This window comes from Dunckerocampus dactyliophorus, chromosome 2, assembly GCF_027744805.1.
Source record: "Dunckerocampus dactyliophorus isolate RoL2022-P2 chromosome 2, RoL_Ddac_1.1, whole genome shotgun sequence".
Taxonomy (NCBI): Eukaryota; Metazoa; Chordata; class Actinopteri; order Syngnathiformes; family Syngnathidae; genus Dunckerocampus; species Dunckerocampus dactyliophorus.
In genome coordinates this window covers 47,291,360-47,317,703 of record NC_072820.1, presented here as the reverse complement: position 1 = coordinate 47,317,703, position 26,344 = coordinate 47,291,360, and the positions used below count along the sequence as shown (strand labels likewise).

General features: G+C 41.4%; 1 protein-coding gene across 6 annotated transcripts in view; it reads left to right on the top strand.

The window, feature by feature from the left end:
* Positions 1-26,344, top strand: part of LOC129177834 (rho GTPase-activating protein 21-like) — a 95,368-nt gene that overhangs the window by 20,733 nt on the left and 48,291 nt on the right. For 2 of the 6 annotated variants that reach the window (XM_054769357.1, XM_054769358.1), the window contains 7 exons: positions 15,010-15,072; positions 16,780-16,971; positions 18,722-18,752; positions 18,846-18,938; positions 19,519-19,597; positions 19,667-19,727; positions 23,056-24,373. In XM_054769357.1, coding sequence (XP_054625332.1) covers positions 15,010-15,072; positions 16,780-16,971; positions 18,722-18,752; positions 18,846-18,938; positions 19,519-19,597; positions 19,667-19,727; positions 23,056-24,373 — 1,837 coding nt within the window. Of the gene's footprint in view, positions 1-15,009; positions 15,073-16,779; positions 16,972-17,002; positions 17,056-18,721; positions 18,753-18,845; positions 18,939-19,518; positions 19,598-19,666; positions 19,728-23,055; positions 24,374-26,344 lie in introns of all 6 variants that reach the window. The other 4 variants (XM_054769361.1, XM_054769363.1, XM_054769359.1 and 1 more) reach the window with 4 other exon arrangements.

Here is a 26,344-nt window from a genome sequence, read left to right as displayed (position 1 = left end):
AAAGCGAACATTAAATTTGTAAAAATTACATATTTGTACATGGCAGCGACCATGTTGGTCAGCAGTCTCAGAAAAGGGGCGTTTCCCAAGTGACGACGGTTCAGGCACAGCTCTTAGGCAGAGTAAACAAAGATGGCAAAGATTTGATCGATGTGTCAATAGTTTTCGAGGAGGAAGAAACATCTGGAGATGAAATAGAGACCTTGCAGGACATGGAATTAAGCTGTATTTATTTCAACCACCGACGATTGCACTATATATGTCTGATGCTGAGGTGTCCGGTGACAAAGACATGGAGATGAAGATTGTTCGGCTTCAAAAATCAGCTTCTTCATGAGCGTAAAGATGTCTTTATAGCCTGATTTATGTTATATTTTGTCACCGTTGCGGTGGCAAATTATTGCCACGCCCCACATTAAACAGACATATCACTGTGAAAAAGATAACATGTATAATGCTTTGAATGCTTGTCGCTATGGTGGCATAGTGTTGACAATACGTACAATATGTACATAAGACATGACTTCCTGTGTTCTGTGGAAACTTTGACGCCTTTGTCCTGTGTAGCATAGCAATAGCATCCTAGCATCCAAAATGCATTTATAACATACTTTCAAGCCAAAATGCTTATTGTAAAGTTGTTTCTTCATAGCAGTCTTCAGTGAAATGAACGCGAGCCGGTGGTCCGTATCACATACATACACATATAATTAGCACTTGCTTCATTCTCCTGACATCCATAGCTCCACACGGGGCTGCTTACAGCATGTGTTGGCTTACAAAGCACCGTCCTCGGCCACGGCGGGTGGCTATCGCACTTGCTTCGCTCATTGTAGTCTTAAAGCTTCATCTTTTAGAAAAGAAACCAATTTACAGTATCTCTTGGACACTGAACAGCCAGCGGGAACACCACGTTTTGGCATTACTACTATTTCATGAAAAACATAACAAAGTCAACGAGCTAACTGCCAAAATGGCAGCCGCCACGTACAAAAATGTAATATTTCCTAATTTAACGTTCGCTTTCAAAAAAACGAACAAGGTAGAACATAATTACAAACTATATAGAACATATTTAAGCAAAGTTGAAAAATCATGTCAGTGACACTTTAAAGCTGTTATTTATGGCTGTCCTCAATACTTCAGTAATTTCTCAGAATCGTTCACTCAGTTTTCAGGTTTCACTAGTCATGTTTAGTCATGTTTCAACCTTAAAGTCTTGATTCAATGAGGTAAATCCTGCTATCAACCTTCAAAGGGCATGCAAGAGACAGGATCATGTTCATAACTCTACATTTGCGGCCATGATGTAGTCACATGTGCTTAGAATGTCTGTACTGCACGCAACTATTTTTAGCACAGAACAATTTTTACAGCTGACTAAAAATAGGTCAATTACTGTGTGCATGGATGGATGCAGCTCGCTGCATCACAACGGTGATGAGTGGTGCAAAGGCCCTTTTGCATCCCTCGTACACGCCGACTTGTGTCTGGGGGGCCTGTTTGATGCTGCTCGCAGCTTTAATGTATTCATCTCATTTGACGCTGTTTCTCCAGTGTTAGGGTCATACGTATGACGGCACAATGCTGCTCTCCTCAGGGTTAAAATTCCGAATCCACCTGCGAATAGCAAATAAATGCGAGTCATTGATACAACCATAAAAATGTCTGCTTTTGACACTCTAATATCGCCTCATATTATGCTGCTGCATTGTATGCCACGTCTGTTCGCTGACTTGACGTTGACGTTCTCTTCCGATTTCCTGATCAACGTTCGCAATAAAAGAGACAGCTTTATTAGATAACATTACATTCAGCTCCAGAACCTTCCTCGTCTCTCTTCAGTTGTTCACACAGGACGAAAGAAGCTAACAAGCTAAGTGCATAGAAGCACAATCCAGGTTTAAGCCCTTACACACTTAAACACATTTTAATCGTAAAATCTATCATCACTAATGAATGGCTAGCCTTTAGCCTGCTTGTCAGGCTAGCACTACAACCGTGTTTGCGCCTGCTGTGGCGCTGCCTCTATCTACCTCTAAGGCGACTAGCGGTGGTATGCGGTTTCACTGCTCCGCAGGCCGCAGTGTTGTCCCGGCTAGCTGTCCGAGAAGGCGTTTCTCCATGCCCTGCCTACATAATCCACACTGCTTGTCTGAGGTAATTGTACAAACAACTTATAATCATATATCAACTTGTGTTCACCTCGCCGCAAGTTTTGAGGAGTGAGATGAAGAAGGAAGAGAAGAAAGTTGGTTGTTACTTACTGCAAGAGTACAGTAGAACCTCGGTTGGCGTTCGCCCGGTTAGCATGTTTTTCGGTCCAATTTCTACTAGAATTTTGCCTCGATTTGCGTGCATATATTATAGCGCACATCTTGTCATGTTAATACACTGCATGGGCCCAACTGTGTTGGTAACGTATTTTATTATCACAAAACAACCTTCCTTCCTATTAGCTAGCTAACAAAATAGCAACCGGAACCGGAATACATACAAACCTGTCTATGGTGTCATCAGGAGCCAACTCTCAAAAATGTTACCACAAAAAAAGTTTTTATAGTTTTACATGTATAAAACAATTCTAAATGCATATACAATATATGATGTTTGTCAAATATTAGGCGAAGTGGGGTGCCTTTTTGTGGATTTAGAGAGTGCCATAAATTCTTCGAGTGATGTTTGGATATTAAGTATTCATATTGCTCTTGTGTTACTGTTTTGCTCTCAACTGTGGGGTCTTTTTTTTAACATCTTGTATGCGGTGGTATCCATAAGCATAGTTTCCATTTGTTTTTCATACGTGTCTGTATCCATGATTACTGTAGTTCTTCCTTGCTTTGCAGGTACCATAGTGATGCTTTTGTCTTTTTGTCTTTCCTGTTTTGTTATATTACTTGATGAGAGTTTTGCCGTTTTTAATGTATCTGCTTTGCGTTGCGTAGTTCTGCCCTCTGTCTTTCTTTTGTGTATCCTGTTCTATTGGAAATTGTGTTTGAGACTGTCCATTTCTGCTTTTATTTGCTTGGTGGTCCTGTGAATCCTGTTGGCGGTTATCCTTATCCTTTCCTTTAGTAGTTCCTTTTTTGCTTTTGTGATTATTTTTCTGTGTTTTTGGTTTGTATGGGATTTGAAATTGAACATTCATTCTATAAGAAAAATCTAATACTGTTTAATGAACCACTTGTAGAGACTTGAAAAGACACGGGCACGCTACAAGAACCACCTCAGATTCAACCTCAGGTGCAAAGATCACCCCAACATCCATCCATCCAGCCATTTTCCTCCGCTTATCCGGCTCCGGGTCGCGGGGGCAGCAGACTCAGTAGGGAAGCCCAGACTTCCCCTTCCCTGGCCACCTCCTCCAGCTCCACCGGGAGGACACCAAGGCGTTCCCAGGTCAGCTGTGAGACATAATCCCTCCAGCGTGTCCTAGGTCTGCCCCGCGGCCTTCTCCTGGCTGGGCATGCCTGGAACACCTGAACAGGGAGGCACCCAGGAGGTAGCCGGACTAGATGCCCGAGCCACCTCAACTGGCTCCTCTCGATGTGAAGGAGCAACAGCTCTACTTTGAGCTCCTTCCGGATGACCGAACTCCTCACCCTATCTCTTAGGATGAGTCCAGCTCCCCTTTCAGCTACGACCCAAAGCTCATGACCATAGGTGAGGGTGGGAACATAGATCGATCGGTTAATTGAGAGCTTTGCCTTCCGGCTCAGCTCTCTCTTCACCACGACGGTCCGGTACAGCGACCGCATTACAGCAGACGTTGCGCCGATCCGACTATCGGCCTCACGCTCCAACCTTCCCTCACTAGTGAACAAGACCCTGACAGACTTGAACTCCTTTATTTTGTCGTGGTGCTGCGCCACGAACAATTACATGTAGCAAAACATCTTTTATTGTATTGTATAATTTTTTTTAATAATTCAAACCTGCAATAAAAGTCAGTTGTTCTGGTAATCAAATCTGGTGCTTGAGTCTCACTGAACATTACATCAACATGAATGTCACCTAGTCACCAGTGTATAATACTATGTATCATATCTTTAAATGTGTCTTCTCAATGCATATTATTTGTATTTTGGTTCATTTAGCCATTTTTATGCTTGAAAATGATAAATACAAAAAACTTTATAGAGGTACATGGCTCAGATCAAGGGTACCCAAGTGTTACATTTTGGGTAAAATTCCAAACTCGTGGATAGACCTTGGTAATGTTATCAACACAAACTTCAAACATTGCAAAACACACACCCAACATACCAGAGCTCGAGACATCTTCCATTTCCCAAAGCAAACCTCCGAGGTTCAGTCTTTCTTAAATGTAACACGGACTACAACACGGGGTGCCGAGGGACACACTGATCGCTTCCGGTTTAAATACGGAGCAATTTATCAACGAACACGCTAGAATTTATTTGGTTCGGATAAATGTCAACAACATATAATATGACGGATAAAAGTAAGTAAAATCCAACTAGTAATGATGAATAATTTTGCCCACTTTGCGTGTTTTTTTCGCCGCTTTGTGCACAGGACACGAACGCCGACCTACGAGAGGTAAAAAAAAAACGGCTGTCAAAACGAGTTACACTGTTCGATAAACACAAAATTTGTAACTCACCCGACGAAAAAAATAATTTGAAAGTGCATAAAGATCTTCTCCAGTATGTATAAAAATGAAAAAATCTTACCTTACCTGGTTGTTAAACCGCCGATTGCTCGTTGAATTGAATGATGCTGCTTCGCCGAGGTCGTGACTGAACATACATTACGCTAACACAAAATGGCGGACACCACGGCACATTCCTCTGCTGAACGCGTATTTGGCGAATAACCGGCGGAAGGATACAAGTTTTGTTTGGCCCAAAAATGCACTTTTTATTTTGTAATTCAGTATTTACTAGCAATACGCAATTTACGCTGTGAGCTTGTAGTGTACGTACATAACGGGCCGGACACTAAATTTGGTTGTTTTAGACTTCTGTTCAAATCTTATTTTACTCTTTTCTACACAAAAAATCACTTTAGTTGCAGAGTTGAGTAATTATTCCATCAATATATACCATTGTAATCATCATGGAATTATGTTCTTAAAAATTTTCATCGGCAGGTGGACACGAAGGTTATGTATGTTTCACTAATGATTACACGACAGTTATTTTTTTTTTTACACTGAGAATATTTGAATAAAACACATTAGAAACCAATTTCAGACATCATTCTTTAATTCTAAGTAGAAATCATGACAAAATTATCAGAAAAAATATTGTTTATTTCACAACAAAAGTAGACATGCTTTACATGTAACATTTCAATGTCCAAATATAGACACTTTTTTACAACATAGCCGTGCTAGCGCAAAATAAAAACATGGACAGGCTTAATTTATGGTTTGGTAAGCTTCCTCACTCTATAAACGTCAGAGTGCTAGGGATAGTACACATTGTTAGAACAACAATTTCAAATACTACTCAAGTGAAGTTGAAGACAGCAAAGGGTACCCTTGATCTGAGCCATGCACAGAGTGAAACTGCAAAATTTGAAGTGGAATGTGTTTGTCATGTTTTCATGTGGTTGGTTGCACTGCCATGACTGGAGCATAAAGAATCAGGGCAGAACAGATGTACATTCTCCTCTGAGTCACACATCACATCCTGTTGGTTTGCCCCATCATAACGAGCCTGCATAAAGAGGAAAAGAGACTTGTCACTGTGCTTCTTCCCAATCAGCCCTATGCACAATCCACTTGAGAAGTGTACACAGCCATGCCAAATTAATATGGGCTTTCAAACGTTATCATCTATGTGTTGTTTCACTTCCTCAGTATGTATAATATGATATTTTTTTGTACAGTATGCGGATGCCTTTTGGCTTCTCCAATCATATGCTCCTGCTCCACGACTGGCTCTGCCCCCTCTGAACTCTCTAGGGGAGAGTATCCAAAAAATTCTTACTTTGCATCAACGGCAACGCGGACTCCAGAACTGTGATTCGGCTTTCCTTCACACATCATTTCAGTTTTTTCCCACTCGAAGATGCGCCACAAAGTCTGCCATACCAAAAGAAACAATAGAGCAAGTTGAAGAACGTCAGAGTGAAAAAAAGTGTAGCAGCCTGATAATCACAGAGTCTGACGTTCTTTAAATTTTATTGCCAACCTTGACGCCAACAGTAGTGCAGTTCCAACACAGAAAGCAGCTCAGCTCGCACACGCAAAACAATACTTCCTTCTTATCCACCAGGAACATTCACGGACATCAGAATTCACAACATCAATGTTACAACACCAGCAAGTTGTGACAATAAGTTTTATGTGGATATTGCCAGTCGCCATTGTTTATTACCACCCCGGAAGCTAAATAGCTAGTCAAAGAGAAAAAAGAGTTGTGGTTGCTCACACTCAGGAAAATGCTGCCCCAAGCGTTTTGTTGGAGAATTACACATTAAGAGCTTGCCCCCGGCTGAAGAGCTATGAATGGATCAAGACACCATCAGTGGTTTCTCTGTAGCATAATTCAGCCTTGAGTGCCAAAGTGAGGCACTCTGCTAATTTTGTTGGCCTGACATCTTATTTTTCCTGACTTGGGGCCGGCACTGGAGAGCTCCAATAGCCCGGGCGTTAGGGCGCTCATTTTAGTCCATTGTTTGAGTTCCTTACTCAATCCATTCCACATACAGAAATGTTGAAAGTAAGCTTTCAGTGTTGTCCGTGCATAGAAGAGTTTTAGGTTACATTTTCTCCTAAAATCATATTTCTCCTCTCTTGTTGAAAAGAATTGTTTTACATTTTTGGGTTTTACATTTTAGGTTATTGTTTGCTTTATGCATAATTTTAGCCGTTTGAAAGTTTACGAGATCCGCAAATGTTAATAATTGTGATTTTATAAATAAGAGTTTGTGTGTTCTCTGTAAGCAGCATTATGGATGGATCAAGTGACCTTTTTGTTGCACAGTTAGTGACTGGAGTGAACTTTTGTAGTTATTACCCCATAACTCCACACAATAAGTTAGATATGGTGATATCAGTCAACAGTAGAGCATATGTCGTGCTTTTTGGTCTAGAACTAATTTTGCTTTATTCAGTATTGAGGTGTTTCTTGCTACTTTGTATTGTACATTTTTAATGTGAGATTTCCAGTTCATCTTCTTATCTATTATAACCCCGAGAAATTTATTTTCGTTCACCCTGTCAATGTCTACACCAGGGGTCACCATCGTGGTGCCCGCGGGCACCACCCCCACGACCACATGAGGTGCCCGCCAGCCTGCTTTTCATTCAGGTTTTCAGTCATAAATGTTACAAAAATGATTAGCTCGTTGGTGGCCCCTGGTCTGCACCATCAATTTGTATTTGCTGATACGCTTCCTTTTTACACTTACCAAATAGCATTACTTTAGTTTTACTCAGGTTCAGGGATAGTCTGTTTTTATCAAACCATCTTTTTGGTATAATTAGTTCAGTAGTTAGTACTGTGATTTGTTGTACTAGCTCTGGTGTGCTGTCTCCAGAACAGAATGCGGTTGATTCGTCTGCAAATAATACTAGCTTTAGGTCTCTCTGGACTTTACAGATGTCGTTTATATATAGGTTGAATAGTTTTGGTCCTAGGATTGACCCCTGGGGTATGCCGCATGATATATGATGTATATTCTCTTAGCTTCACATATTGCCTCCTGTTTGCTAAAGCTTTTAACCCAGTTCAAGACTAACCTGTTAGGGTCCGGCAGAAGCCGGAACTCGGATCCCAAGATGCGAGAGCAGGACGTGGTAGAAAGACTATTTATTACAAACAGCAGGAGTAATAAATAGCAAAAGATGGAATACAAAACACAAAATCACCCGGATAGCACACAGGGAAAAAGAGGTAACTAATAACTAAGGGAGCTGCCGAAAACCAGGCAGAATAAAATGCTGAAGTCCAAGAACAAAAAGACACTGCTGAAAACCAAGCAGGTACGATGCAAAACAGAAAAACACTCATGCTGCCGGTGAATAAACGGACAGGAGATGGCAGGATTAGCGTTAGCACGACTGGAGCTGAGGAGCACTACTGCGAGGAGCCTGATTTGGCAAGCTTGGCAACAATCTGGCACCAAACGGGTGTCTGCTAGAGGTTTAAGAAAGGTGCCAGATGAGCTGCAGGTGCGTCAATTAGGGCCCCAGGAGGTGAGGAGGATGAGCTGCAACGAAAGAACAGAAGAGGGCAGCACAGCAGCAAGCTAATCCTGACATAACCCTCTGATTCCATACCTTTTGTCACGATCTATGAGTTAGCCCGCGTGACAGTTTAGTGTGTTTACACTTTTATGCCTTAGTTCTTGTTCTATGCTCTTATTTTGGTAGTACTTCCTGTTTTGCCTGGTTTGTGTCCGCTTGCTTTGTGTTCTTTATCTCTTGCACCTGTTGCTAATTTGAGTTGTCCTTCTATTTAGTTCAGGTGCGTGCATCTTTGTTGTTGCATTGTCGGTGTCGGTGTTGGTGTCTGTGTTGTGTAAGCCTGACACACTACTGCAAAGCTTTGTTTTGTTTGAGTTCCTGCTGCTGCGCTGCAGCCATCATTAAAACGTAAGTTTTCCCTGCAACTTGTGCCTGCTTTCTGCATACTGGGGTCATCGCCACTATGCCAAAGACAAGACGTGACACCTTTCTAGTTTAGTGATTAGGATATCATGATTGATTGTGTCGAAAGCTTTTGTCAGATGCATAAATACTGCAGCTGCACACTTTCTGTGATCTATAGCATTGGTGATTTCCTCTGTAATTTCAATTAGTGCCATGGAAGTTGAAATGTTAGTTCTGTATCCGTATTGACTGTCCGCGAGTAAATCATTTGTATTTATAAAATTGTCTAACCTGTTATTAAATAGCTTTTCAATGATTTTGGAAAATTGGGGTAATAAGGACACTGGTCGGTAGTTTATGAATTGCTGTTTGTTTCCATTTTTAAAAATTGGAACTACAGTCAAACTTGTCTATAGCGGCCACTAGAGGGAGACTGCAAAAATGGCCACTATACACAGGTTGGTGTCCAGTTTGAATGAAAAAGAAAAAAAAAGGGGGAAAACAAATTTTTAAGTTGACCAGTAGAGGGTACTGTGTGACTGCGGATAAAAGTTGTACAGCACTACTAGGCTTGTTATTATCCACGACCCACAGAACAAAGCCGTGCTAGTAATGTCTTACGCTTGTTTTTAATATTTTACTTTTTATACGGCAGAGTGACATTACAGCTTTAATTCATCAGGAAGTGACGGGAAGTGAAGGTGGGCGTCCTGAGCAGGAGAGCTAGGCTCAGTGCTAGCTGTGAGTTTTGAGAGAGTTGGGAAGTGTGTTTATGTTGGCGTGGGTGTAAAGTCCTGCAGTGTTCTCCTCTGTTAATAAAGCCATTAAAGTGCATCGGCGACGTGAGTCTCTCCTTCCCCACAACAAGCGGCATTACAATATTGACAAGTGCACATTGTCTCACACCAGGAAATAAAGGGTGTCACTGTTATAGGCATTGGCTGGACAGCTATGTAGTGGGGCTTGTTTAACCTTTGCCTTGTGGGCAAGCAGGAAGGAGAGACGATGTTGAGAGATGTGTGTGTGTGTTCTGAACTGCTCTCTGGTGGCCGCGTTCAATAAATAAAGTTGGCAGAAGCAACGGGAGAAGTTTCCTTCTTTGCTTCGGAGCTGAATAACACTGACAAGTTAACAGACTAGTAGCGAACGGAAAAGAAGACTGCTTTTTTTGTGTCAAATACAGAAGATGAGGACTTTGATGGATTTGTGGATGAGGATTGATCAAAAATAACGTTAGTACATTCTAAAATACTTCAATTAACCAAACTCAGTTTTGCTCCCGCTGGCTTTTTAAAAACATATGCTAGCATGGTTTTAGCGTGCAAGCAGTAGTAGTGTCGCCGGGAGCACGTCCTGTTCCCAGCCTACTTTGCGGAAATGTTTTGGTGCAAATGCTCTTAAAGTTACATGTTTGACCAGGAAATAGCAAGCTCAAAAGAAGACGGCTTTTTTATGTCGAACAACTGACAGTTTGTGTGGATCTTGTGAATGATTGTGACTGAGCTAGGACTCAGTAATTAAAGTCTACACACGACGGCTTCATTGATTGAAAAACGAAACTTTTTCGTGCATGAAGCTTCTACTTGAGTCGGTAATTTGGCCGCTATATGCGGTCAGATATTGACCAGGGGAGACAAAATGGGTGGGCGCGGGCCGCGTTGGACAGGTGACTGCTATACACAGGGTCTAAAACATGTAAATTTTCTGCGGGAGATTTTTCAGTGGCTGCTATAGGCAGGTGGCCGTTCTATAAAGGTGGCCGCTAAGACAGGTTTGACTGTACTTTAGCTATTTTCATTTTGTTTGGGAATTTACCTGTCTGGAATGATAGGTTACTAAGGTACGTTAGCGGTTGTGCAATCTCATTTATAACCCTTTTTATTGTTTCCATTTCTATTCCGTTGCAATCGGTTGATGTTTTCGCTTTAAATTTATGAACAATATCAATGATTTCCTTTTCTGTAACGTAAGTGAGGAACATGGAATTGGGATTCCTGTCCAGAATCTTATTCCTTTCCTCTACTTATTTACGAAGTAGTTGTTGAACCTTTCAACTACCTCATTCATGTTATCATATTTATCATTTCCATCTATAAAATAAAGAGGGTATTCTGAACACAGTTCCGTATAATACTGTTTAAATGCCCCATGTTGCTCTAGTATTGTTTCTGTTCTTGTTTAATAATTGACTATAATATTCTTTCCTATACACTCTCAAAATGTTTAACATATTTTTATATGTTTTATATATTTTTTCTCCTTCTTTAGTTTTTTTTAATGATAAATCTCCTATATAGTGTATTTTTCTTCTTACAGGCATTTTGTATCCCTTGGTCATCCACGGCTGATTTCTCTTCTTTTGCTTATTGTGTAGCTTGCTATACTTAGAGCAGCGGCTGTCTCTTGTGTCCCTGCAGAGATCCTGTAGCCTACAAGCAAGAGTTGTGCAATGTGATGTAAACAAAGCTAGCAGTATTGCAGCAGTGTCCATTATTTTACAGATGTAAATGTATGTATGCCGGATGCATGTCAGACTATGGCTGTCCTGTATATCAATCAAGTTGTCACAGGTTGGCATGGGGCCGGTAACAGGATTCCAAAATGCAGAGCTGACACAAAACTTGAAGTTGCAAAGAATAGCTGTTGACTGTAATTTCATCGAGACCTCGGTAATCAATGCACGGTCGGAGTGATTTATCTTTTTTTTTCAAAGAAAAAAACCCCAGCCACCAGGGGTGATAAAGAGGGGCGGATGAGCCCTGCTGCCAGTGATGTGGTGATGTGTAGTCCTTCAATGCCTGTTGTTCCGGCGCCGAAACGTTGAATAGCCTAGCGCTAGGTAGTGGTGCGTCGGTAATAAGTTTAATAGCGCAATCATATGGACGATGGGGTGGCAAGCTCTGGGCCCTATCCTCACTAAAAACTCGAGCCAAATCATGATATACTGTACCTTAGGGACTTTGGACAGATCAATTCTGTCTTCAGGAAGCTTGATTACTGGACTCTCGGGTACCGCTGAGCGAAGACAATTCGCGTAGCAATGGTTTCCCCAATTAATTATAGTCATACTCTTCCAATTGATCGAAGGGTTATGTAGTTTAAGCCAAGTCAAACCTAACACTACAGGAGCTGATTGAGAGGGAATAATATAAAACTGAATCATTTCATGATGGTTACTCGAGAGTCGAAGAGTCACTGGTTCGGTCTGGAATGACACCACAACTAATCTTCCATCGAGTGAATGCACTTCCTTGGGATTGATTAACTTGATTTTAGGTAAGATATGTTTTTCAACAAAGTTAGCATGTAGAAAACTGTCGTCGGCCCCAGAATCGATGAGAGCCGAGACAGATACACTCCTACTCCCCCCAAAAATTGTCCCACTAACTTACAGTCTTAGTTGCGTAGTGTGAGTAGCCTCCTTGATCCCCTCCTTAACTAGATACTCACAGTTAGATTCAGGAGGTTGATCCCTGTGTGATTCCCGACCTGGGATCTGCTGCTCTTTACAACGTTGGGGGGTGATTGAATGTGAGGAGATGGCTTGATGGAGCATGATGCAATGAGGTGGTTAGCTGAGCCGCAGTAGAGGCAGAGGCGGAGATGACGACGACGTGAACGTTCAGCCGAGGGTAGTCCTCCCAGCTGCATAGGCTTTTCAGGAGTGACGATGCAGCCTCCGTAGCATCTCAAGGCATGCCTCCCTGGGCGGTGTGACTGCTACGTGACGTCTAGTCGTTGTCGGCCAAACCTCTCCTCCTCCGCGTGCTCATGGTCGCGCTCGCGTAGCCGGTTATGCAGGCGGACAGCGAGGTCTATCAGTTCATCCAAAGACTTAGTATCATCGCGGACTGCTAGCTCGTCCTTGATGCGGGTATGGAAGGGCACTCTCGTCATATCCACTCTCAGCTGCTAAGACCCGGAACGCAATAGAAAAGTCCGCCACCCAGCAGTTCCTTTGTCTCAGGTCCAAGAGTTTACTTACTGCCTCTCGATCTCGAATGGGGTGGTCAAAAACTTTGCACATCTCGCTCAAAAATAAAGAAAGCGAGGAGTGACGGCGCTCATGGCCAGCGCCCAAGCCGCCGCACTATTGCTAAGTAGGCTCATGATAAAAGCAATCTTGGCTGGATCGGAGGCGTAAGTGCCAGATTGTTGATCGAACACTGACGAACATTGGTGTAAAAATTGTTCACACGACCCCGTTTCTCCAGGAAAAACAAGCAGGTTGAGGAATGCTAGGTTCTCTGAGTCTGAATGTGAGACACGCTGGCAGTAGCTAAGTCCGGAGAGGCAGGAGTCTCATTCCGAAGTTGAGGAGAAAAAGTGTGCTCAAGATGGCGATCTAATGCAGTAACATTGGTAGATAAGGCGTTAAGCGCTTCCATGATGTCTCTAAGGGTCTTTTCATGACTACCTACCAATTGTCCTTGGTGTGCTAGCGCCGACCGGAAGTGGTCCAGCTCTGCAGAATCCATCATGGCCAGATTGTACTGTCACGGGTTGGCACACAAAACGTCCGTGTGACAAAATGTATTAAAGGTCACAAAAATGTACAAAAACAGACAAGTCCATGACCAAAAGCACCGGGCCTAGCCGCGAGAACAAAATACAAACTAAAGGCGCTGCACACACAGGTTGGCAGGAAAAAATATACAAGAAAAGTAACTAACAAAAGAAAATAAGAAAAAACACTAGGATGGAAATAGCTGCTGAAAACCAAGCAGAGAATGCTAACAAAAAAATCACTGCTGCTCTAGAGCGAGCAGGAACCGAGCGTGGGTACTTATAAAGGCTTAAGAGTTGACCAGACGCTAGGGAACAGGGTATACAAAGCTAGACGTGAGCAAGGAACAGGTGTGCATGAAGAGACAATCTGGCAATGAGTGCAAGACAAAGCAGGGTATAAGTTGTCCCTCGTTGATTGCCAGCAGGTGTGTCTGAGCTCCTCCTCTAAGTCGGGTGTGCTGCAATTAACAGGTGTGCTGCAAGGTGTGCTGCAATAATAGGCAGTTAGATGGCAGCAGAGCAGCACCCTATCTCATTACACAAGTGACGTCATAGTGACATGGATGATGACATCCATTTTTTTTTTATGTCATGCGATCGACCCAGATTATTTTGAGATACTACAACAACGACATTTCCCAATGGTAACATGTGATTTATTATATCTTATAATCACTTAACATGGGTAAAAGGAGTGTAAAGGTGACTATAGAGGTGTTAATTCATGTCGACAGGGCTCTAATAATGTTCAAAACTGTATTTAGAAGGTTATAAACAGGTTTTGTATGCTGTAACTACCAAAATATTTTGTTTATTAATATTGAATTCTGCTTGTCAGAAATTCACTTATCACGGTCGGGTCTGGAACCAATTAACCTCAACAAACGAGGGATGACTATAATGTACAGTGAAATTTGTGTGCATTAATTTACGTGGAGCTGTACAACCATATGCATACAGTAACAGTAAGTGAGACAGACTGAATTTGGCAAACAAGGAGAACACAGTGATGTCAGCAAATGGAAAGGTTGAGATGAACCTCTCTCTCCACGGCCCAAGGATGCAAAGCGTGTGACAGAGAAAGAGAGTGTAGGATGTCAGCAAATACACCCAAGGGTAGGAGAGCGAGAGCATAGCATTGTTGGGAGGAGGCTGGCCTATACTTAGCAATAAAGATCAGCAGCCACAGCAAATGCTGCGCTACTGCATGGAGCGAGGGAGTCTGGATCTCTGAACAGTACCAATGGGTTGTTTTTAGCACGTCTACTAACCTTTGCTTTGTTGTGCTTTTTTAGTTGAACTGATCAAGGAAGCAAATTCAAGCAGCCAAAGATGGATTCGCCTTGAAAACGTGGAAGTGTGTGCTGCCAAGAATAGCATATTTACTTGAAGACCTGTCAAAACACTTTCATCTGATGCTGACATAATGCTTACTATGGAGTTGGATCTGTTTTGCACTGCCAAATCCTTCAGTAGCTGGACTAAGGGAAAAGGAAAAGTGAGGACTCTGCCTGAAATAGTCTAACAAAGACTAACCAAAATCAAACATACAGAAACCTAGGACTACCTTGAAACAGCATGCAGCTTGTTTGGGAAATGAAAGCCCCACTCAACTCAAGGCTGGCAAACAGTTTTTGTTGAGTAACAGTTATATTTCTGTGACTTTGTGGACTTATCAGCTGTGATTGGCACTCACTTGCATCTATGAGGAATCCACAAAATATTGTGCGATCATAATTTTGTTTTGGTGTGCTCACTGCTCATGTAGTCCTTGTGGAAGTGCAATGCATCGGGTTTCAGGTGTTGCACCAGCTCCCTCAGGACAGAAATGGTGTTTCCAGTGCTCAGTGGGGGTGGATTGTAGCGACGCAGAGCCACGCTGTATCTGGTTGGCAGCGTTAAGAATTATTTCACCTTGTACCTCTCTACAGCCGACCCCTATCGCATCACCAACAAAACGGGATTCCATGAGGATAAGACAACGTTTGTTCTGGGTAAGAGGGTGTGTGTAACCTCATTCAAATTTGACCAAAGATATTATGTGTACTACAGTAATCGCTTGTTTATGGTGGTTAATTGGTTCCAGACCCAAGGGTAAATTTCCAGGTTTTTTTATTTAGAAATCAAATATTTTCATAGTTACAGCATAGAAAACCTGTTAGACCTACTACGTACGGCTTTAAATATTATTAGACCTCTCTAATCTTTTTTTTTTTTTTTTTAACCCCTGTCCTGTCCAGCCTTTAAAGCAGATAGAATTGTACATCTAAATGCCCGTCAAGTGCTCAACAGATTTACTCTGCCAGGTAGAAGTGTGATATACACTTCCCCTGTTATACAAAATTTAATTGACTTTGATGCTTGTTATAAAGCAAATTTGGAGCGACCGGACCGGAGCAGGAGGGGACAGAGAAGAAGAGAAAAGGAAAGGGGGGTGGGGGGGTGGGGGTGGGGATGAGAGGGGTACAAAAAAAAAAGAGAGGCAAGGACAACAGCAGCAGCAACAACAACAATTGTGACAACAAGAACAGAACAACAGAAACATACAGAACGACATCAGCAAGTAAATGTCTGTGACAACTTTAAAGACGAACAAGGACATAAGGACAAAGGACAAAACAATATCAACAACCACAATGACAACGCTGTCAATGACAATCACACATAATAGCAGTCATGAAATGATAAACTATGATAGTGATCACAATGACCATACTGCAAAAAAAAAAAAGACCTCTCTAATCTTGAAATAACCTTTACACTCCTATAACCCAGTATAATAGATATAATCCGAGAAAATAAGCCATTTAAGACATAAATAAGACTCCTGCTTATGTGTGTTGCAATAAATGTCTTCCTGATGTGGAAGGAAGTGACGTCAGGGGTTTAGGGTTGGGTTTTAGCTAAATTACAGCCACAACAGTAGCCTGTGTTATTATTATGATTATTATTATGTTTCTATTATTATAGTTTTTGTGAGATAATTCAAATCTGCAATAAAAGCCTGTTGTTCCAGCAATCAAGTCTGGTGCTTGTGTGTCACAGAAGATCACAGTACAGTACATTACTTTTGACCAGAGTAGAATACTACATTTCATCATCGTTGAATACATCTTCATACCTTATATTTGTATTTTAGTTAATTTGCTTGGCAATGCTTAATTCAGGCAAAAACTACATAAAATTTGATTAAATATGCATTTTTTTTACTAACATGTCATATCCAACCACAAAACCGCGTGATTTATCAATGAATATATTTTTGAAAAACCGTAACAGAGTGAAGCTGTAATTGGACCCGCAATGTGGCGTTTGTATTGTCACTGTATTGTTACTGATTGGTTCTTTTAAAAGAAACTGTGTGGTGCGTTTGCTCTGCTTGTGTGGTTTATTTGGTTCGACATGATCATAAAGGATGGCTAAGATGAAGCAATGAGGCAAGCAGGAAGACAGTAGTAAAACGTGGTAATCACAAAAAAGGTTGCAAGTACAAGAAACATGGCAGCGCCTATGATGACTTCTGACTGCAACTGTAAAAAATAAGGTTCAGAATGTGGTTCTTTTAGAAGTTGTCAAACGTTTTAAATGAACCAGTGGTTTTCCTGGCATTCAAACAATAAAGGTTTGAGCTGTGAATGCTTGATTTTCAGCATTCACAATACAGTCTATGCCATAACATTAATTTTGGTTTCTCTTGACAGGTTAAAGGGCGAACAGATAATATGGTATCATCCAATCAGAATAGGGGCCAGCCACTGTCATCTGGAGAGGTGGAGGGTCTAACATGGTGCGGCCTTCGGACCATTCACCTCCGTAAGAACTTGCAGGGATTTGGTTTCACTCTGCGCCACTTCATACTCTACCCCCCAGAGTCCTCCATCCACAACTTCAAAGTAAGCAGCTTTCTTTTTGTTCCTCATACAGTGAAATCTCCAAAGTCAATATGTTCCAGGAAGCTGGTCTCCAACGTGTTCACGGTAATTTTCCATTGGAATTCATGATTCATCCAGAGTCCAATCCAGAGTCAAACCATCGCATCATTAAACCTTAATTAACTGAAAAACATTTAGCATTCCCTAATGCTAGTATGTAAGAGTAAATGTAAGACATCACCAATATCTTAAATGATTAGTGTGCAGTGGGGAATACAAGCCACTTCCTATTCAGTGGGGAAAGCATTTGATCCCCTGCTGATTTAGGAAATTCACCCCATTAAAAAGATATGAACTGTCCAGGAGTCTCATTTACTTTATAAAGCTTGCATACCCACAAAACGGGGACGAAAAGTTGTGTAAGGCGTTTTTTACACAAAGTATGGGATCTGTAACAATTAGGGCTGTCAATCGATTCAAATATTTCATCACGATTAATCACATTTTTGTCCATAGTTAACTTGTGATTAATCACAGATAGATTTTTTTAAGAAACCTATAACTAGAAAAGCACTCAGGGAACGAAGACATGCAGTGCTCCAACATCGTCTACAGCTTCGTCAGTGTAGCTGCAGTGTGGGCATAGTGACGCTGGTTGCATGCAGTGCCATGATCTCTCAGTGGCTCTTGGTTTCTATGAACACCCTTGATCATCTCCAGGTTGCTGTTCCCTCTCTTCCCATGTCCAGTTTTCTAGGGCTTTGGGGTTAAACTTGCCATTCAAAATACCCTTTTCTTTGTCAATTTCTCTCTGAGTCATACTCCGAGAGAACTTTAACTTTTGTATTTTTGACCTCTGTGTGTTCTTGTTACTTGGTTTTGCACAGACACCCTCTGTTTATTTTCTCTGCCTGAGCCCGTCAAAGACTTCTTACCTGCGCTTTGTTCACTGCTTCTGCATCACGCAGCTTTCCAACGTGTGACAGTCACGAGACACCCAGCTCACAAGAAGAGACTTTGCATGAGATTAGGTCCACGAGAAAGAGATAAGACGATATTTTGCCATTCATTTTTTAGAAAATTACAATGAAAAATATAACTGGACAAACAAAGTTGTTTTTTTTTTAACCGCATCACAAAACAATGCAGGTGTGTTTTGTAATGTTTTTGGTGCCACAAATTGACGCTAAACAATATTATTGTGAACTAAATTCACTGAGAACAAATAAACCACTAATGTTATGATCATACAGGTATATGTACATAATAATAATCATGGATAATAATATATCATAATAGTACAATATTTCCTTTAATACTATATGTCATCTTTCACTCTGTTAAGTTCTGGAATTGGCATTTGTGACATGTATTTTCTCATAGGCAATTTGTACTGTCAAACATTTGTAGCATTTCTTGAAATGCTGGCTTTTCTACAGAATAAAGAGCAGCATTTCTTTTGCAATGTAGTGAACTACACTTTCTGTGAACACACACCATCAAACGTCTGAGTGAGTGTTGACTGTCGGGATGAAGGCTCTGCATTTCGATGTGTAGGTTTGATGGGAAAACTGGCTCAGGTGAATATTTGTGAGGAGGGCAAGTTTGTTGTGTGCCTTTTATGTCGCCACCACTGGCTTGTAGCATAAAACCCTGATCGGAGCATCCCTACTCTCCACCTATTAAAGTCCTGGTTCCAGCACTAAACCATAATCCTTGTGGATATTGTTTGCGTTCCTGCACCTCCTCTAACCTGCTGTTTCTTCCACAGGATGGAGAGAATGGAAATGCAGTTCAGACATGTAAGTTGCAGATGTTACAGATATGAACAGACAAGTGAACATGTCGCGCTTCAGACTTCATTATTTTAGATCCAACATATGTTTTTGATGCAGGGGGGCAGGCGTCTCATTTGGAACCAATGGACACAATTTTTGTGAAGAGTGTAAAAGAAAATGGTCCTGCTTACCACGCTGGGCTGTGCAGGGGTAAAATAAGTTACTCATTAATTTTGTCTACAATGGAACCTCCAAAGTCTAACACCCCAAAAATGACACAACTACAGTAGTATATTAAGACAAAATGTTCTAGCAAAATATACCTCAACCAAAACTCCAAACCATCGTCATGCGTGACTTCCGAAAAGACTGACCACCTCAGCAAATTGCATGCAGGTAACTAAATACCATCTAAACAATTCCTCCAGAGATGGCAAGGCCCAATCTCGTATACAGAGAGTGTTTGGAGAAAAAGAAAGACAACTGAAATGGAACGGTGTGAAAGAGTTAAGACAAAAAAAATGCCACCTCATCCTAAATAAAATGAGTGACGGTCACACTGACCAAGCAGGCCTTGGGTTCAACTTTCGAGGTTCCCTTGTAATCATTGTGGAAATTCACACTAATTATTTCAAGTGTTAAATATGCAACATGTAAATGACCACTTAAAATTCATGTTTTACTTTTGAGATATTTTTTCAAAGATAAGTAACCAAAGCTTACTTTGTTGCATTGAAGTAGTATGATTCATGAAGAGTTGCATGTATTTGTGTGCGCGTGTGTGTGTCAGGGGACAGGCTAGTGAAAGTGAACGGGGAGAACATTCTAGGGAAAACCTACTCTCAGGTGATTGCATTGATTCAAAACAGGTAAGTCAATGATGTAATATATGATGTTGATACTTAAATGTTATTGATTCCATCCATGCATTTCTGTAGTGAAACAAGTTTGGAGCTCTCTGTTATGCAAAAAGATGAAGATGTACTGCAGTTGGTAAGTGTGAGTATTTGTTTTATTCTCACTTCTTTTCACCTTTGTTAAGATGCTGTTGTTAAGCAGGTTAAAATGAAAACATTATGTGTTACCTGCCAACTCCTCAGCAAAAGTAATGTCACTGATGTCATCAACTCATTTGCATAAAACATATTTTGCATGTAGCTCTAACAGATTGTAGGAAAAAGGATTGATGTCATTGCAGAAACACTTATTCTCCGTTCATCATAATGACTTGGGCCTTTGTTCATTGTTACACTTACTACAGACAACACAAACATAAGTGTGTTGTAAAATATTTCAAAATATTGTTTTTATACTCACACAAATACACGGTAACAACTATATTTTATTTTTACCACAAAACAGCACACCATGTACATTTCAACCAACACAAAGTTGCACATACAGTGGTCTACATACAAAACACAAAAATTTACTCTACACGGTTGCAGTAAAATAAATAAATAAATAAATAAATAAAATATGCCACATCCTCTCCTCTGTTTTTGTTGTTGGCATCCATTGTTCCAAAACATAAGAGCTTATCTGTTACCCTTTTAAAAGAGTTCAGAGCCCTCCTTTCCATGTCTTCCATTTAGAGGTTGGCCACAGTAGGGGATGCTGCTGAACCCACAGCATAACCATGCTTTTGTCTGTATAATGTTCCCATGAATTGAAAATATGTGCTACTGAGGCAAAGTTCCAGCAAATGACACATTTGTTCTGGGTTGAGTGTGGAAATGTCTTTGAGGGTGTGGTCAAGGTGTAAACAGTTTCCACTTCATCCTGGGTTGGGTACAAGTGAACAAGGACGTGACGTTGAATGATAGCATAGTTTCATATTTTTTAAGTTTCTTACTTGTTCAACAAAGTCCTTTTAGTTTTGGACGTGATGTGATGCTTTGCCCACCATGGGTGCTAAGATGTTACATATGCTGTACATACTTATGTTATACCTGTACATACTGTACTTAGCAATATTGTAGGCCGACAGTGAGTCTGAGAAAAGCCCCTTCCTGGTCAATGACCATCATTACATCTGAATGGAATGCTAACAATGGTGATATCGCTCAAATGGCCAACCTTTTCCAGGCATTGGTTTTCACTTTATTTTATGCCAACGACTGTCATTTGACATCACAAAAGCGCAAAACCAATCATGTATGGACATGCCTCCTCCTTTAGAGGATAAATACAATGAATGCTGTACCAAACTCTTCAGACTACAGCTGCCATATCTAGTTAGTCTCTCTAAAGTCCTCCTGCCTCTCACGCCTCTCCTTACAGTTCACCGCACCCCCCTCGGGGGAGCCCGCCCCATGCAAATCAGCACTGTTGATATCCAGTTTGTGGAGCATTTAATAATGGTAGATGTGGTTTGTAGACCAACCTTTAGGCTATAGTGGGGCCGTATTTAGAGCCCTAGAAAGGAGCAGCAGGGGTTAGATAGTGAGAACCTTATGTTGAGGCAGTATGGTGTTGGGAAGTGGTGCTGCTACAAAAACATACTTTATATTATATATATTATATTATATATAGATGTTTTTGCTCTGTTTTTTGATAGTTCAAGTTTATTTCTTTTATACTTTATTTTTTGTTTGTATTTTTACTTATTGTTGCAAGTGTTTGAGGACATCCTGTCAATAAATACACCACGCAGTGGGAAACTGTAAGTCTGCCATCTTAATTTTTCCGGCCCTTGGACACCACGCTACGACAGCTTTATAGGCGGAATAGGTGAATCAGAATGGCCTTTACTCGTCACTTATACAATGGTAAAAGCGAAATTGTGCAATCGCCCATCTGTACACATACAACACACCATACAACATGACAGGGGGGTAGACGGAACAGGATGACTGGGTGATAAAAGGTGGAGAGGAAAGGGGGAGAGGAGACGGGAGGAGAAAAAAGCAACTCCAAACTATGCTCCTATAGGGGAGTACAGTGTGGGACGAAATAAGCACAATTTACAGCATCAGAACTCGAAAGACTTGCACCAGGGGAGGGTGAAAGGGGGGTGGAGGTGTTCCAGAGCAGGCCACAGAAAAGGGAAAGATGTGTGTTGGGCAAAATTTAAAAAAACAAATTCCTTTAAGTTTAGTTTTGAAAGTTTGACAAAGGAAAGTTTTTATGCTTATGATGAAGCTAAGGTCAAATTAAACAGATGTCGATTCGTTGTTTTTGTTGATGATCCACTTACGGTACTTCCTCTCCATTTCCATCGATCCATCCCCTTGTAATTTTGGTCTGCTCTATGCCGTTTCCGTCATCACATCAACTGCGTCATTGCATCACATCATCATGTGACTGGACCAGCTAATCATAGTGTCATATATTCCGGTAGTGCTGGTCTAGAGGGCGGCAACTTAGAGCGGGACATGTGAGGGGAAAAGTTTGCTGCAGGTACGTCATTATTATTATTATTCCACTGTGCCAAGTGCTCGGATTTATGTCAATCTGCAGGAGCCACTGACGGAAGCCAACACGGGTCGAAGTAGTGTTTTATTAGATTGGAACAGTAGAATCTCTTTTATTATTGCTGTGGGTTAGTAAATCGGCCACGGTTAGCATTGGATATTGAGCTGGGGTTCTGCAAATTGGTTACTTCGGCCCTATGACATATGTTTAATTTTTCACCAAATTCCATTTTATTTCTTCCTAAATTTTGTTTTCCATTTTTGCTGACTTAGCCGGTGTTTCAGGTGGCCGCTTCAACGTGTTTAGTTTGAGAGGGGGCTGGTTAGTGTTTATGGCGAGATGCCGCTATGACCGATCCCCTGGAGAAATGTGTATTTTCCCACACAAAAGTTCTTTCTTCTCACAATGACAGCATTTAATTCACATTTGCGTGCATTCTCTGGTTGGCGTATAATATGTCATGTTATTAATACACTGCTTGAGTCCAACTGTGTTCTTAATGTATTTTTTATCACAAAACAGCCTTCCTTGTTAGCATTCTGTTAGCTAGCTAAACAAAATGGCAACCAGATCCAGAAGTTTTGTCGCCCGTCTATGAGGTCATCAGCAGTTGACTCACAAAAATGTTAACACAAAACACATTTTTAGAGTTTTCCAATTATAGTTTTACATACATAAAACAATTCTAAATGCATAGCAATGATCAATGAAAAGAAGAAATTAACATTTAAGGTTACTTTTGCCTTCACTGAAGACGTGACTATTCCCAAAAGCCATGATGTGGCAGCTTCCTGTTCGATTTGTCTAAACATATTTTTCCCCTGAAGGTTGACGTGCGTCATATTCCTTTTTTTGTCAGCTTTCTCAATCTCCCTTAATAATATTATACCTTCACTCCATCTGTCCTCAGGCACACTCCCAGGATGTCTACTTGAGAGGCAATCAGGCATATTCAGGCAAGGCCCAGAGCCTCCCTGAGCCCCTCCTTCCCTATTCTTCGACCAATCCCAACTCGATTGCTGTACAGCCAAGACACAAGCTCAGTGGTCACCTGGACAACTGTGAGTGCAGATCAAGCCCAACTACTTCACTACTGGATAAGCACCCTACTATTGCTTCTTCTGGGGATTCCTGTGATAACATTGCCACATCAGTGAGGCATCTTGGCCGCTCCTCTTCCACCATCAGTGCACTAAACTTTCACTTTGCCAACCACAATGCTGCCATTACCTCTGCAACTTTACCTCCACCACGGAAGAGCCGTCTGCGAGTCTCTGGTCACCTTCATACTGATTCTCTTTGCCACCAAGCTTTGTCAGACTGGTACAACTGCCAAGCTGAGGTAGCTGAGCACCTGACTACGCACAACTGCAGTACATCTCAGGATCATTTATCAGACCTTGGGTTGAGCGCTGGACCTCCAGTCTTTTACTCTGCACAGACAAAACAGATAGAGACCCTGTTGTATCATCATCAAACCTCTGCAGCTTCCCATGATTCCTATTGGCTGGGGGGTTGTTCAAGGCCAGGAAGCAGATCATGCTCAGAGACTTTGCTATCAGCTTATGCAGAGTATGAGCGTAACTATGGTCGTTCTGTAGAAACACTAGAAAAAGCCTCAGCGGTTATACCACCGTCCTCAGACCAGATAACAATATTCAGCCAACAAAGAGATCACAAAGCCAAAGGCAAGTGTGAGCACCAAACTAAAGAAACCTCCCTGTCCAGCACAGTGTCTCCCTGTGGTATGCTATCAGGTCAGCAGGTAGCTGAACCACAAACAAGGCGACTAACAGAGGAGGTAGTGGGCTGCAAAAGTAACAGTCTGTCACTGTCCCACAAAACATCTCACCTCCTCCAGCATGTCCAGGCTTTACAAAAGCCGTACAACAGTGACCCACACTTCAGCTGCAGTCCAGAAATCAGAAGCAGCGCTGCTGCCAATAAAGTAAGAATACTGACACGACCCCAGTCCATTCCCAACCAACCTGCATCAGAGACCCAAGCTCATACGGGGCATGAGAGGGATGTCATCTCCCCTATCGCTCTAAATCAAGAGGTGGTTCTGAAGCAGAAACGACCCTCAGCTTCAACTTTAAGTCCACAGTCACCGGAGTCCTTGAGTGAGACCGCCTCTCCTGTATCTGCTGGTCCTGGCGCCAGTCGCGGGGCTAAAAGTAGCCTAGCGCAGCAGGTGTACGACTCCCTGTCCTCCATTCCCTTCATAGGTTTGTGTTTTGTCATTACATTTTAATGTTTGCCACAACAATTTACCAGCAATATAACGACTTATTGTCACAAAATTCCAAGATCTGCTACATACAATCTTTAATAAGAAATAGAAACATATCAATAATTGATCTTCTTTCAAATAATATAGCTGAAGGTGATGTAAATGCTCCACATTTGGGAAGAAAAAAATCCACTCGTTTAACTGTTAGGAGTCTTTGACCTTCGACGTGGAAAATACAGTTGCAGCATAAAAGCTGGCGTAGCATGATGCCATCTTTCTACTCCCGTCGGAAAGTGCAGACTTCAGACTGCTTACGACTCTTTAAATGGTGAACATCAGTCAACTAAAACCCAATTTATGATTAATAGTATTCACCATGATTTTGTCATTGTGTCATCACGTTATTTCTCATATGTTAATAAAGGTCACTTGCTTTGTAAAAGGCAATGAAACATGACACCTGTTGGTTGAAAAAAGCTCATCATCAAAAGAGGGATAAGGCATCACTTTAAGGCATCCCCCCATATCGCTTGTCCTCAGAAGGGTCACGGGTATGCAGAAGTCTTCAATACACCCTGGACTGGTAACCAATTACAGAACACTTATAGACAAACAACCATTCACACAAGTTAGCCAATTTAGACTCTCCAATTAACCTAGCACACAGAGATGTTCCAACTGAGATACGAACCCATGATCTCCTAACTGCAAGGCCAACCTGCTAACCTCTAGGCTACCGTGCGGCTTCCACTGGATGATCAATGATATTATATGCAGCTTGTGATATTGAGCTTTGGTGGTTTTAGGTGATTGATTTTAGGCCCAATTGGTGAATGCTAGGGCTGGCAGAGTGAACACGTTAGTAAGTTCCCTTTAACGGCACTATTTTTTTTACGCGATTAACGTGTGCAGGTTCTGTTTGACCCTCAGCCCACATCGTAGTTTGACTAAAACGCAGCAGTGGATGTGGAGCCGTATATGGGAACAAATATTGAGCAGAAATGGAGAAAGAAAAGGGTATTTTGAATGGTAAATTTAGCTTCAAAGCCCTGGCTAATGGCTCTCTATCTACTGTCGTTGTGAGTTGAGCTGTCGACTGTCGAGTATGTCGACTGCCAGAGAGAAGCGAGATGACCACTGCCAGTATTTTTTTATTGTCATTTATACATTGGTAGGTTGGCATTTGCTTTAAACCGCTTGTGTCTTGTGGGGACTTGTGTCAGTGTGACCACGGCTGACGATGAGAATGGATTGAAATAGCATTTGCAGTGCTAGCATTAGCAGTGCGCTTGCTAGTCATCGGGAAAGATTTTCAAGACATCAGCAAAACATATGTACATTATAGCGATCTAATTTATCTTATTTATTATGTATTGTGTAAAACTAAGACAGGAACAAAATCAAATTAAAAGCACTAAATGAATGCAGAGTCACCATCCACCATTACGAGCCTGGAGTTTGTTCTTTTAGAGAGGTGTACCGCACAAATATGCACATTAGCACTCAATAAGGTCATCAAATCTTCCCTTTATGCATTCCCACACAGTATCATCATTTGGGACCAAATACGAAGGGGAAAATACAGTATAGTAGTCTGTGCAGCGTGGGAGAAAGTTAGACGGTGTGCTTAAGGACCGCCGAACAAAGTGGGACAAGTCACTGCTTGCATTAAACATGCAAAAGCTGGTGTATTTCTAACTGTATATTATTTTTGGAATAAAATTATGGCCCATAGTTCCAAAATGTATCTCTCTTTACATAAAATTTGATGTAGATATTTACAAATTACTCTATTTTTTTAAGTGTTTTTTTTTTTTATCATTGCGCCTGAATATTTCCCACGGCCTGGCGGTTGGGGACCCCAGCCTTACAGCATGCTTGGGGATATGATGTGCTCTTTTACACATTTGAAAATAATGTAAAAAAGCCACTTTTGTAACACCGGCTTCTCTATTTTGTAATGTAA